Source organism: Cicer arietinum, chromosome 3 (assembly GCF_000331145.2).
Source record: "Cicer arietinum cultivar CDC Frontier isolate Library 1 chromosome 3, Cicar.CDCFrontier_v2.0, whole genome shotgun sequence".
NCBI lineage: Eukaryota > Viridiplantae > Streptophyta > Magnoliopsida > Fabales > Fabaceae > Cicer > Cicer arietinum.
This window is the reverse complement of record NC_021162.2, coordinates 74,989,110-75,000,733: the sequence shown is the minus strand read 5'-3', so window position 1 is coordinate 75,000,733 and position 11,624 is coordinate 74,989,110. Positions and strand designations below refer to the sequence as shown.

The 11,624-nt window shown below is 34.0% G+C and overlaps 5 protein-coding genes and 2 non-coding genes across 7 annotated transcripts in view; 4 read left to right on the top strand and 3 right to left on the bottom strand.

Moving 5' to 3' along the window:
* LOC101507487 (mevalonate kinase) overlaps positions 1 to 2,032 on the top strand; it is a 4,005-nt gene extending 1,973 nt beyond the window's left edge. The window contains exons 4-5 of the mRNA XM_004494571.4: positions 673 to 1,086; positions 1,585 to 2,032. Of these exons, the coding sequence (XP_004494628.1) occupies positions 673 to 1,086; positions 1,585 to 1,703 (533 nt within the window). The 3' untranslated portion in view covers positions 1,704 to 2,032. The remainder of the gene's footprint in view (positions 1 to 672; positions 1,087 to 1,584) is intronic.
* A 179-nt stretch (positions 2,033 to 2,211) lies between these two features.
* On the bottom strand, positions 2,212 to 3,821 carry LOC101506833 (NADPH-dependent aldehyde reductase 1, chloroplastic-like). Its single transcript, XM_004494568.4, has 4 exons — positions 3,598 to 3,821; positions 3,141 to 3,517; positions 2,500 to 2,858; positions 2,212 to 2,406 (listed from the first exon to the last, which is right to left on the bottom strand). Exons 1-4 carry the CDS (start codon positions 3,811 to 3,813, stop codon positions 2,384 to 2,386), a joined length of 975 nt encoding a protein of 324 aa, XP_004494625.2. The 5' UTR covers positions 3,814 to 3,821; the 3' UTR covers positions 2,212 to 2,383.
* A 558-nt stretch (positions 3,822 to 4,379) lies between these two features.
* Positions 4,380 to 6,474, top strand: LOC101506502 (uncharacterized GPI-anchored protein At5g19250-like). Its single transcript, XM_004494567.4, has 2 exons — positions 4,380 to 4,521; positions 5,849 to 6,474. The coding sequence occupies exons 1-2, from the start codon at positions 4,440 to 4,442 to the stop codon at positions 6,349 to 6,351; spliced, it is 585 nt and encodes a 194-aa protein (XP_004494624.1). The 5' UTR covers positions 4,380 to 4,439; the 3' UTR covers positions 6,352 to 6,474.
* A 639-nt stretch (positions 6,475 to 7,113) lies between these two features.
* Positions 7,114 to 9,199, bottom strand: LOC101506173 (uncharacterized). Its single transcript, XM_027332641.2, has 4 exons — positions 8,760 to 9,199; positions 8,647 to 8,686; positions 8,326 to 8,406; positions 7,114 to 7,553 (listed from the first exon to the last, which is right to left on the bottom strand). Exons 1-4 carry the CDS (start codon positions 8,775 to 8,777, stop codon positions 7,363 to 7,365), a joined length of 330 nt encoding a protein of 109 aa, XP_027188442.1. The 5' UTR covers positions 8,778 to 9,199; the 3' UTR covers positions 7,114 to 7,362.
* LOC113785901 (U12 minor spliceosomal RNA) lies at positions 9,002 to 9,152 on the top strand. Its single transcript, XR_003472082.1, has one exon. It is a non-coding gene; the product is annotated as a U12 minor spliceosomal RNA (small nuclear RNA).
* A 1,438-nt stretch (positions 9,200 to 10,637) lies between the features above and the next one.
* On the bottom strand, positions 10,638 to 10,955 carry LOC105851834 (uncharacterized). Its single transcript, XM_012714101.1, has one exon. The coding sequence runs from the start codon at positions 10,953 to 10,955 to the stop codon at positions 10,638 to 10,640; it is 318 nt and encodes a 105-aa protein (XP_012569555.1).
* Positions 10,956 to 11,022: 67 nt separating this feature from the next.
* On the top strand, positions 11,023 to 11,178 carry LOC113785900 (U12 minor spliceosomal RNA). Its single transcript, XR_003472081.1, has one exon. It is a non-coding gene; the product is annotated as a U12 minor spliceosomal RNA (small nuclear RNA).
* Positions 11,179 to 11,624: the final 446 nt, after the last annotated feature.

Genomic DNA, 11,624 nt, shown 5'->3' with positions numbered 1-11,624 from the left:
CAATAGTTTCAGCTGTAGGAACTAAACCATGCCAAATAGAAAACCATAACTCTAGATTTCGTCGTATTTTGTGAAATTACTTTGACAATTGCATCGAAATCGTTCGTACGAGTGTGGTTTATGATTTTCCTCAATCAGTTCACCTTAGTGCTTCAATGAGATTGTTGTCTCTTTTCTTATTGAGAAGAGAAACTTTTGTTTCAATTCAATATATTGAGGACTATAGTTGCATGTCTCTAATGTATTACTGCACTAGGGTTCCCATAGTCCCCTTGTAGGAGAGTACTAGTATCTTGTCGTTTAGCTAATAACAGTTTGGTAGACTTTGAACTCATCAAAATTAGACCATTTAAAATTTGAGTCCTCTTAATTAAATAGCAAATACAATTATATTAATATGATGCCGAGAATCAGAATAGGAAATATGAATTTCCTAACGTCACCTTGTTATTATAATTTATTTAGCAATGGAAGAATAATTCAAGGTAATGGGCTATCGGGTTGCAAAGTGGATAGATTCATTAAGAAATACACAGTAGTGTCTGGTGAAAGATATACATTATATCTGTTCAAATTGTGATGCTTCTGGAGGAATAAATATTGTATATTTTGTTTACACACACTAGTTATTGCTTCTGAATGTGCAACTCGCTCAATAATTATCATCATCAGGTAACATTATCAGCTTCAAGTCTGGTAATTTGACACGAATGAAGTCAAATGTTTCCCTTAAAATGCTTATTACCAACACGAAAGTAGGTAGAAACACAAAAGCATTGGTGGCTGGTGTTTCAGAGAGAATGCTTAGGCACCCGGATGCCATGGCTTTTGTGTTTAGTGCAGTTGATTCTATCAGCAAAGAATTGACTACCGTTCTCCACTCACCTACACCGGATGAGCTCTCTGTTACTGAGATGGAAGAGAAGGTAGAAGAGCTAATGGAAATGAATCAAGGTCTGCTCCAGAGTATGGGTGTCAGTCATGCCACAATAGAAACTGTTCTTCGAACAACATTGAAGTACAAGTTAGCTTCTAAGTTGACAGGAGCTGGTGGCGGGGGCTGTGTTCTGACATTGCTTCCAACATGTATGCTCTTCACTTATTGTCTTCTTTTCCTTCTGCTTCTGAGGTTTTTGATTTTATTTATGGTTTTCTTCTTTCGAATTTCTTGTCTACTTTTACTTGATAGCCTTTGTTATTTTTGCTCCGTGTTGAAGTCATCGTAATATTTTTGCAAACTTATCTCTTACTTTCTGCCAAAAGGGTTGTTGTGAAAGGTCGGTTCAAGACTGAAATACGGATCGGTTTTTAATTGAACTGGTTAATTCAATGCATTTTTAAAATACTGTTAGAAAGAGCCTATAGCACCACCACTTCAAATTTGTTTAAGACATTGTTTAAGATATGTCCGTTCAAACATTGACATAACATTAATACATTTAATTTCATTTGATTATAAGTTTTCGAAGTAGTTTTATTTTCCCTTACGCCCTATAACCCATATTGATTTAATAGATTTTAAATATCTTGAATGTGTTATTTAATCTCAGTTTCTTGTTCCCTTCCTTGACATGCTTTAATCAGTGCTTTCGGCCACCGTTGTTGATAAAGTGATTGCTGAATTGGAGTCAAGCGGATTCCAATGTTTCATTGCCGGAATTGGTGGGAATGGTGTTGAAATTAGCTTTGAGCATTCATCTTGATGTTCCTTTTTTTTTTCCCCAAGGAATGAAGTCAATGATCAAGGGATCTGATTCTAAAATTAATAAAAAGTTTAGAAGTTTATTGAAGTCAATGATCAAGGGATCTGATTCTAAAATTAATAAAAAGTTTAGAAGTTTATGTTTGTCTTTTAACATCCGTGTGCATCATTATGTATCGTTTTCTTTCTTTTTGGAGTTACTTGTAATTTTCTTTTCTATTCAATCTTGAATAGAAAATTGGAGGAAATAAATCCTCGGATATATGGATATGGATCATGATGTCAATCAATTGAACCAGGAACTTACGTGTGACTGTATTGCACACACTATCAGGATTCTACAGAGCACCCCATTTTTTGGTTGTATTAAATTGACGTTTGATTAAGACTCTCGGGTAAACACGAAGTTCTACAACCAGTCAAACCACAATTTTGATTATGACATCCACATGTGTAGTAAAAGGGTCATGCTAACATATTAGCATTTCCCATACTAAAACACATACTTCCATGTAGTATATTATTTTATTTATTTATTATATAATGTTTCTACATTTTAGAGCAAAATGTACAAACAAGCAGCAGTTACATTTATACTACGCTGACTACGCTCTGCCATTCTTAACATAGTTTAAGTACACAAAAACCGCAAAAACATTGCACACAGATCTCAAGCATCACCTATGCATTCACAATGGTTCCACCTGAAAAATAAAAAAGGTAAGAAAACCCATACAATGAAATACTAGATTCATGTCTAAAAAAATGTAACAAAGATGCATATAAAAGTATATCACCGTTGGGGTGGAGGACTTGGCCAGTTATGTAAGAAGAGCATTGGTTACAGGCAAGAAACACAAAGGAGGGAGCAACCTCAACAGGCTGCCCAGCTCTCTTCATTGGCACATCAGAACCAAATTGAGTAGTCTTATCCTCCTTGAAAGAGGATGGTATTAATGGAGTCCAAATAGGTCCAGGTGCAACCCCATTCACTCTTATTCCCTTGCTCACCAGCTGAAGTGAAAGTGCCCTTGTAAAGGCCACAATGGCACCCTTAGTGGATGTGTAGTCCAGCAATGTTGGGTGTCCTTTGTATGCATTCACTGATGTTGTGTTGATAATGCTGCTTCCTTCCTTCATATGCTTCAGTGCATGCCTATTATACAAAAGTTTGTCAAACCCAAAATCATGAAATAACCTATGCTTTATTTTAATTTAAGAGTTACAAGACTATGTTATATATGGATCCAATTTTATGTTATACATATATAATAATATAATTTGATTAACATTTTATTGCAACTTTCCAAGGCTCTATCTACTTGTTAACTGAAATTCATGCATAGGTCCGGATGAACCTACATAAAATTCACCTAATGAGAGAGTAAGTGTTGAAAAGAGTGTTACAGGAAGTGTTGTCGCCACTTTTGTTTCTTACCTAGTCATGAAGACATAGGAGAAGAAGTTGGTTTGGAACACCCTAATAAGTCTTGGTTCATCAATCTCCTCAATTGAACCACACTCATACTGCTCAGCTGCATTGTTGACAAGAATATCAATTCTGCCATAAGTATTGATGATCTCATCCACTACTCTTTTACAATTCTCATCAAAACCAAGGTCAGCTGGTATAGCCATTGGATCTTTGGCATCTGCAGTCTTTGCCATTTTTATCATATCAAGTGTGTCCCTTGCGTCCTTGTCTTCATGACCCTTCACATAAGTGAAAATCACAGTAGCACCTTCTAATGCAAATAAGTTGCATACAGAACGTCCTATTCCAGAGTCACCTCCAGTCACTACTGCTATTTTCCCCTGAAAATTACACATAACACAATTTATTATTAAATTGATTCAATTTTTATGAAGAAGATTGAATTATACTAGATAACTACTTGAAGCTTATTTGATGGCTTGTAATCAGGGCAAGTGAATTGGGGTGTTGGATTCATAGCATGTTCTTTGCCAGGCTGTGTCTCTTGTTTCTGAGGAGGAAACTTTTGTTCACCGGAAGCCATTTTCACAGATGACTTAGTTATGAGTTGTTGAAAATTTGGAGATGATTTTTTAAGGTTGTTGTCGAACAAAGTGGCTATGTAGGGTGTAAACATATACTAATGGGTCAATTTGGTTTTGTTGTACAAGATTTTGGCAACTGTATACACGTGGCTTCTTGTAAAGAATTTGAGTATGCCATGTGGAGAGGAGTGGCAAAACAAGGTGTTGACGTGTGCCATTGATGGCATGCAGCTGACACATATGTAAAGAAACCAACACAGTTTGAGTTTGAGTTTGAGTTTGAGTTGGATATGGCTATGTAACATCATATGCATATTCTTGAATGTCTCAATTTCTTTTGTAACTAAAATTTTGAATTAACAGTTTTATTTATGGATTTGATAATGTTACACATCTTCAAGTATGAACCAATAAATAACTGTGATAAGCTAGATTTTATAATTGTAATTTAAAAGTAACCGTGATATGCTAGATTTTCATGAAACGTGGTCTCTTTTCTCAATTGAAATGTATACAGTTAAAATCAATTATAATGAGATGAGATAATGGGGTTAACTTGTTAGCTTGCATGTCAGCCACGTGTAGCAGGAGAAGCACTTATACCTGTCATTACTAGGCTCTCCCACTTTTACACACTTTGTTCAAAAATTACATTTTTCTCAAGTTTAATTTAATTCAATCCTTTCATCAAAACGTCTTGCACTTTTGAACTCAAACTATGGCTTTCTTCAAACTTAATCATGTACTTCTTGCATCTGTGTTTACTTTCATACTCTTGTCCAATCCAGTGCACTGTAGTGGTACTTTTTTTTCTCTCTAAGCCTTTCTATTTCCTCTCATTTTTATTTTTATATTATGTATTATTGTTAATTTTTCAGGCAAATTAATTTTTTTTTCAGTTACTTGAATTGATGAATGTGTATTTGTTATGTTTATGCATTAAACTTTACTTGAATGCGAAAAAATTAATCATGGTTTGAGGAATTTGATGTACATACTTAACAATTTCAACTAGTCTCAATGTTTTTGAACCCCAGAAAATTCAACTTCCTTGTGCAATGCAATTTTCAGCATGAGAACACCACATAATAATTCCAACATATCCCTGAAAATTTTGGTGCTACATGGGAAGTTTGAATTTGGTGCCATATTTTAGTTTTTTTCTTCATGTTCTTTATTTTATTATAAGTTGTATTATGATTATGATAATGGATTTTATTATATTTAATATGATATTAATCAATTCATCTTGGATCTTATGACTAAGATAATGATAATGAATTTTTTTATGTTTGATGCTATTAACATGTTTTTGTATGATAAGATCCCATTCAACAATTATCTTAACAAGAGATTTTTTTGGAATGAGAATAGAGATGAATAATTTTTGGTAAAAGAAATTCTTATAATAAAAATCTGAATTTGTGTTCTTCACAAATTTTAGGTATTAAAACTGTAACGAGAGTAAGAGAATTGATAAACAAAATATTTTTCTTTTTGAGGTTCTAATTTTAGTCTAAGGATAAAAAATGCAATCATTTTTTGTACATGGGTCCAACAAAGTTTAGAATTTTAGACTTAGAAGTTTAAGAAGAAAAAACATTAAACTATATAATTTTGTATATTATAAAAGTAAAATTTTGATGCCTTGAAAATTTGAGGTCTTGTGCGACACCCTAAACATGTTCAAGGTCAGCACTACATATAGTATATTGTCTTTGTTGTCTGAATGAAATGAGAATCACAATTATAGGTATTGTATAGATTAAACATTTTAGTGCAGGACACAACTACAACTTTATACTTTAGAGCTTCACCACCAAAATCTCGGCGCCATAGTAATTTTGTAACATATTTTGCTTAAATGTGTTAAATGTTGTCACTTTAGTCAAAATTACAAAACTAAGCTAACAAAATTGACTAACAACATTTAAGTATATTTTTGATACATTTAAGGACTATTATAGGATAATGTGTTACAAATTTAAGTACCATAAAACTTTTTCCATGAATCTAATGGTACTCCCATGACATTGTTGGTTGATTTGATTGCATAAAAAAGAGTTGCATAATTTTGATAATAATTTTTCTTATGCATATGAACATGTTTAATTGGTTTTTGATTAGACAAGGAGGACAGTGTATTGAAGGGAATCAATAGCTACAGACAAACAAAGAACCTACCACCACTGTACCAAAATGACAAGGCACACTGTTTAGCTGATGAAGTTGCCGATGAAATTGAAGACACACCATGTGAAAAAGTGAGTCAATACTATCCAGTTTCTGGTCCTGGTGGAAACCAAAGAATCCCAAACTTGCAAAAACATATAGATAAATGTGGCATCAATATTAACACAACAGCAGATGGTGTCATTCTACCTGTCTGTGTGTCCAAATTAGAACCAACTATTGTGCTCTCTAATTACACTCATTCTGATATATATGCAAAGTTTCTTAACAATTCAAAGTACACTGGTGCTGGACTTGGTTCTGAGGATGATTGGATGGTTCTTGTTCTTACTACAAATACTACTGCTGGAACTTTCTCTGCTGCAACTACTTCTATGCATGTTAATGTTGTTGTTCTGATGGCTTTTATGCTTGTAATCATCAATTACCTACATTGAGTAGTGTTTTCTAGCTTTTGTTTTAAGCTTTCATAATGGATAATTAAGCTATAGTTTAATTACTTTGTTTTTCTTGTGTAAATGTGGTGTAAGTGAACTTAATTAGAAATTAGTTTGTGTGGTGTTTTGAGTCTAACTCTTCTATAATTTCTCACAGGAAATATTTTTACTATTTATATATAATAATATTATCTGACAATGATTATGCTGCGTTAATTGGTTAATGTGCATTGTGACTTGTTATCTAATCCTGTTTTATGATTAGTTCAAATGGAACTAAACCAAATTGCTTATTGGATTAGTTCATTAATTACACAAACATGAATAGAATAAGAAGCATTTCATACAAATGGAGCACGTATCCATCAAATAGGAAGAGGCTACAATTTTAGGGGACAAAATTAATAACCCTTTAAAAATTAAAGATTAATTTGGATGATTGTTAAAGCCCTGACTTTATTAAGTTCATTAATTCACTTCTCCAGCTAATATACATAAACTAGACAACCCCTACTGCTAGTGCTTATACAAAGTCATAGCTTTCGGTTACAAAACTTAAAAACTAACAGGTTTGCTAGTTATGAGCAAACAAAGAATAACTTACTAGTGATACAACATATCACAGCCGTTTTAATACGCTTGTTTCAATGATTATGATATATATATCTCTTCACTATAATAAATAAAATGTTGAACAGATAAAAGTTAATTCACCCCCACCCTACCCCTACCCCCTCCAAATAAAGGTGAAACATAATAAAATAGAGCACAAAACTCAAAATCACCAATGTATTATAGTTCTTCATTGATGTCTTCTACATTATTATGGCTCAGAGGACATTAGCATTTCAGAACTGGTCACAACTCAAAACAATTTAGCTACACCTATTCTTCATAAAAATAATATTAACAATATCCACGCCATAGTTGAATATTGAAATATGTCAGAACTCATAACTTAAGTATTATTAGTCTGATCGGTCCATTAAATGAGCAAAAGAAAAGGTCTACTTACAAATCAGGGTTGGTAGAAGTTTTTTCATTAAAAGTTCCTCTGAATGGAAAAAGTGAGTCTATAATCCTCTCCAAAACATCTGAAGTGTCAACGTCAAAGTATGGTTTGTAAGCAGCAACTGCAAAATTCCGAAGCCAACCACCCTGCTGGGGTTCATCAGAACCAGATACAGGTTTTGAAAATGAATCTACATGAGTCGCACAGTTCGACATGAACACGTCAGACTGATAAGCAAGAAAATTAATTAAACATCATAAGTTCAACCATAATGCTAGAAGCACAAAAGGCAATGTTATGCTATAAATAATAAGCATAAACCCATGTTTCCCTCACAGTTGCTTCTTCCAGGCATATCTTTCTAATTTCCAATATCAGTATTTTAAAACCTGTCAAATATCGCCAATATCAGTAAAACCCAAGTCCCCTATGATGTCATCTCCTTTACTATGTTGTTATCTCAAGCAAAGTTTTAAATAAAGGTCAGGCACTTCAATCTGGGACGTGACATTACGGTTTTATATGATGATTTTCCCGCAACTTAGCTGCATTTGATGCAATTCTCCACAATATCAACTACAACCACTATTTAAAACCCTGATCTCTAGACCGTTCAACTAAATCCCTCAAGTTCAGTATCTATTACCCAGTGTTGCTAAATAGCAGCTATATCGTATTGAAATTTGATCAAATCGCTATTGTTCCACGAGCAATTTATAATGTTGTCAAATAGCAGCACTACAGTATTGTTGCATAGCAGAATTTGAACACATTTTATTGCAATCCGCTATTAACAACACTGCTATTATTCCCACTAAGAAGTAAGAATATTAATTGCACAGCGGCTTAGCTAAGATTAGCTAAGACGGAGCAGTGAAAGCATATTCTCACTCACATTCAAATCAAAAATCATAACTGGATCAGTTATTACGAGTAATGCATCTAGAAGCAAAACAACATACCATCTGCATCACGAGGTGGCCTAGAACCACCGGTAATCTTCCCCTGAGCTTGGGATGGGGGAAATGTCTGAAGATTCGAATCTACAAAGTAAAACATTCGATCATCAAATCAAATATTCTCTATGAAATCAATTCAACAAAACCGAGTCTAAAAAATAACAGATTCAAATTAAATTCACGCAAACTTAATTAGGAACAAAAACACAAGCAATTGAAAATGGAGGAGTTTCCAGCTATCAAAATCCAACAACGGAAACTGATCTATTCAAATGAATCGATTAACAAAATCAAAAATGGAAACGAAGTTATGAAGAGTTGTACCGGTGAACTTGACGGTTACAGATGGTGGATCTGGAACGGCCTGTAATAAATTAGAGTCAAAACAGAATGATAAAATTTGGATGGAAAAAAAACTGCAAAATTCCGAAGCCAACCACCCTGCTGGGGTTCATCAGAACCAGATAAAGGTTTTGAAAATGAATCTACATGAGTCGCACAGTTCGACATGAACAGAGGAACGAGCATGACTCCGACGTTTGGTGGTGACGAAGAAGAAGGAGAAGATGGAGCTATTATAATGCTAGTAATAATGTAGTTAAAGTCCCACATCGGTTATATTGTTTTCAAGAAGCCAACATGTAGTGTATAAATAAGAAGGTTATTGCTACGATTATCGTTGCCTTAAACTAATGAGTAAGGAAAACAAAGCGAGCGGTGAGAGCCGGTCGCCGCATCCGTATATTGGTGCAAGAATTTATGGAGGGGTGATGGGCTCTTCATGTGTTGATGCTGCTTACTTTGCAGAACCCACATGTGCGGGCCTCCCAAACCTAACCCACACCCAAATTTTAGTCATATACTTATATGGCAATTATTTTATATTGAACTCTAATTATATTTAATGTCGAATCAAGAGTACACTCTGCTTAAAATAAAACAATCAAGACTAACTTGTATTTAAAATCAGATATGGTAAAGTCGAAATACGAATCATCGGTTATTTATGGTGGATAATTTCCAAAATTTGGTGTAAATACTAAGCACGTAGAAATACTTGAGATTGTGTTGACTTTTTAGCATGCAATGCTAGTTCCAATTAGGTTCTGGAGGCAAATTATCGTGTTAATTTGACCCACTGATGATAGATATGATTTCTTGCATCTGAAAATTGTTTAATAAAGCATATTAAATTCATTGGTTTGTAAAGTGCGACGTATAATGGTTTAAATTTAATTTACTTCAATATGTTTAAATTAAATTTAAATTTTTATGGGATAAAAATCGTACTAAAGGTTTCACTCATTGTGCTAATTGCTTCCTTCACGAAGATAATGGAAGTTGAGAGCCAAGCTATGCTCGTGATCTTCTCAAATCATTCCAAAACATCATTTTTAAAAGAACGCTGCTGTATATCGCGACGCACAAGCATAGCATATTCACGAAGTATTACATGTTTAGTTCTTAAAAGAGTGGTCAGAACTTCACGAAGGAAAAGTGGCGAAATAGACCAATCATGTAGGTTCATGACTTGTCAGGAAGATACAGTTCGCTACAAACAACATTTCCGTTTATAAAATATTTGTAACTTTCATAACTTTGACTCGAGTTCAATCATGCAACGCAATCAACAAAAGAAAATACCCCCAACATCAAGATATTAACTGAAAAAACTACAAAAGCCCAAGTTGCCCTCAGTTATTATGTCAGCGACAAATGCAGAGTGCTACTCTAGTTATGAAAAAAAATAAGCCCTGACTTTATTAAGTTCATTAATTCACTTCTCCAGCTAATATACATAAACTAGACAACCCCTACTGCTAGTGCTTATACAAAGTCATAGCTTTCGGTTACAAAACTTAAAAACTAACAGGTTTGCTAGTTATGAGCAAACAAAGAATAACTTACTAGTGATACAACATATCACAGCCGTTTTAATACGCTTGTTTCAATGATTATGATATATATACCTCTTCACTATGATAAATAAAATGTTGAACAGATAAAAGTTAATTCACCCCCACCCTACCCCTACCCCCTCCAAATAAAGGTGAAACATAATAAAATAGAGCACAAAACTCAAAATCACCAATGTATTATAGTTCTTCATTGATGTCTTCTACATTATTATGGCTCAGAGGACATTAGCATTTCAGAACTGGTCACAACTCAAAACAATTTAGCTACACCTATTCTTCATAAAAATAATATTAACAATATCCACGCCATAGTTGAATATTGAAATATGTCAGAACTCATAACTTAAGTATTATTAGTCTGATCGGTCCATTAAATGAGCAAAAGAAAAGGTCTACTTACAAATCAGGGTTGGTAGAAGTTTTTTCATTAAAAGTTCCTCTGAATGGAAAAAGTGAGTCTATAATCCTCTCCAAAACATCTGAAGTGTCAACGTCAAAGTATGGTTTGTAAGCAGCAACTGCAAAATTCCGAAGCCAACCACCCTGCTGGGGTTCATCAGAACCAGATAAAGGTTTTGAAAATGAATCTACATGAGTCGCACAGTTCGACATGAACAGAGGAACGAGCATGACTCCGACGTTTGGTGGTGACGAAGAAGAAGGAGAAGATGGAGCTATTATAATGCTAGTAATAATGTAGTTAAAGTCCCACATCGGTTATATTGTTTTCAAGAAGCCAACATGTAGTGTATAAATAAGAAGGTTATTGCTACGATTATCGTTGCCTTAAACTAATGAGTAAGGAAAACAAAGCGAGCGGTGAGAGCCGGTCGCCGCATCCATGAATTGGTGCAAGAATTTATGGAGGGGTGATGGGCTCTTCATGTGTTGATGTTGCTTACTTTGCAGAACTCACATGAGTGGGCCTCCCAATCCCAACCCCCACCCCAATTTTAGTCATAAACTTGTGTGGCAATTATTTTATGAACTCTTATCACATATCTAATGTCGAATCAAGACTACACTATTTGTATTTCAGCTTGTATTTAAAATCAGATATGATGAAGTACGAACCGATGATAATTGCCAAATTTTCTGGTAAATACTAAGCACGATGAAATGCTTCTCTGAGATTGTGTTGACTTTTTACCATGCAATGCTAATTCTAGTTAGGTTCTGGAGGCATATTATCGTGTTAATTTGACCCACTGATGATAGATATGATTTCTGCATCTGAAAATTGTTTAATAAAGCATATTAAATTCATTGGTTTGTAAAGTGCGACGTATAATGGTTTAAATTTAATTTACTTCAATCTGGTTTAAATTAAATTTAAATTTTTATGGGATAAAAATCGTACTAAAGGTTTCACTCATTGTGCTA

Bases quoted from the DNA above. Each gene is read 5' to 3' on its own strand.
- LOC101506173 (XM_027332641.2), bottom strand. The intron at 8,407-8,646 runs GTACAACTCTTC...TTTACTTTGTAG, and splicing joins TGTAACCGTCAAGTTCACCG to ATTCGAATCTTCAGACATTT. The intron at 7,554-8,325 runs GTATGTTGTTTT...CGACTCATGTAG, and splicing joins GCCACCTCGTGATGCAGATG to ATTCATTTTCAAAACCTGTA.
- LOC101506502 (XM_004494567.4), top strand. From the start codon at position 4,440: ATGGCTTTCTTCAAACTTAATCATGTACTTCTTGCATCTGTGTTTACT. The intron at 4,522-5,848 runs GTACTTTTTTTT...GTTTTTGATTAG, and splicing joins CAATCCAGTGCACTGTAGTG to ACAAGGAGGACAGTGTATTG.
- LOC105851834 (XM_012714101.1), bottom strand. From the start codon at position 10,955: ATGTGGGACTTTAACTACATTATTACTAGCATTATAATAGCTCCATCT.
- LOC101506833 (XM_004494568.4), bottom strand. From the start codon at position 3,813: ATGTTTACACCCTACATAGCCACTTTGTTCGACAACAACCTTAAAAAA. The intron at 3,518-3,597 runs GTAGTTATCTAG...TGTAATTTTCAG, and splicing joins AGCCATCAAATAAGCTTCAA to GGGAAAATAGCAGTAGTGAC. The intron at 2,859-3,140 runs GTAAGAAACAAA...TTTGTATAATAG, and splicing joins TCCTATGTCTTCATGACTAG to GCATGCACTGAAGCATATGA.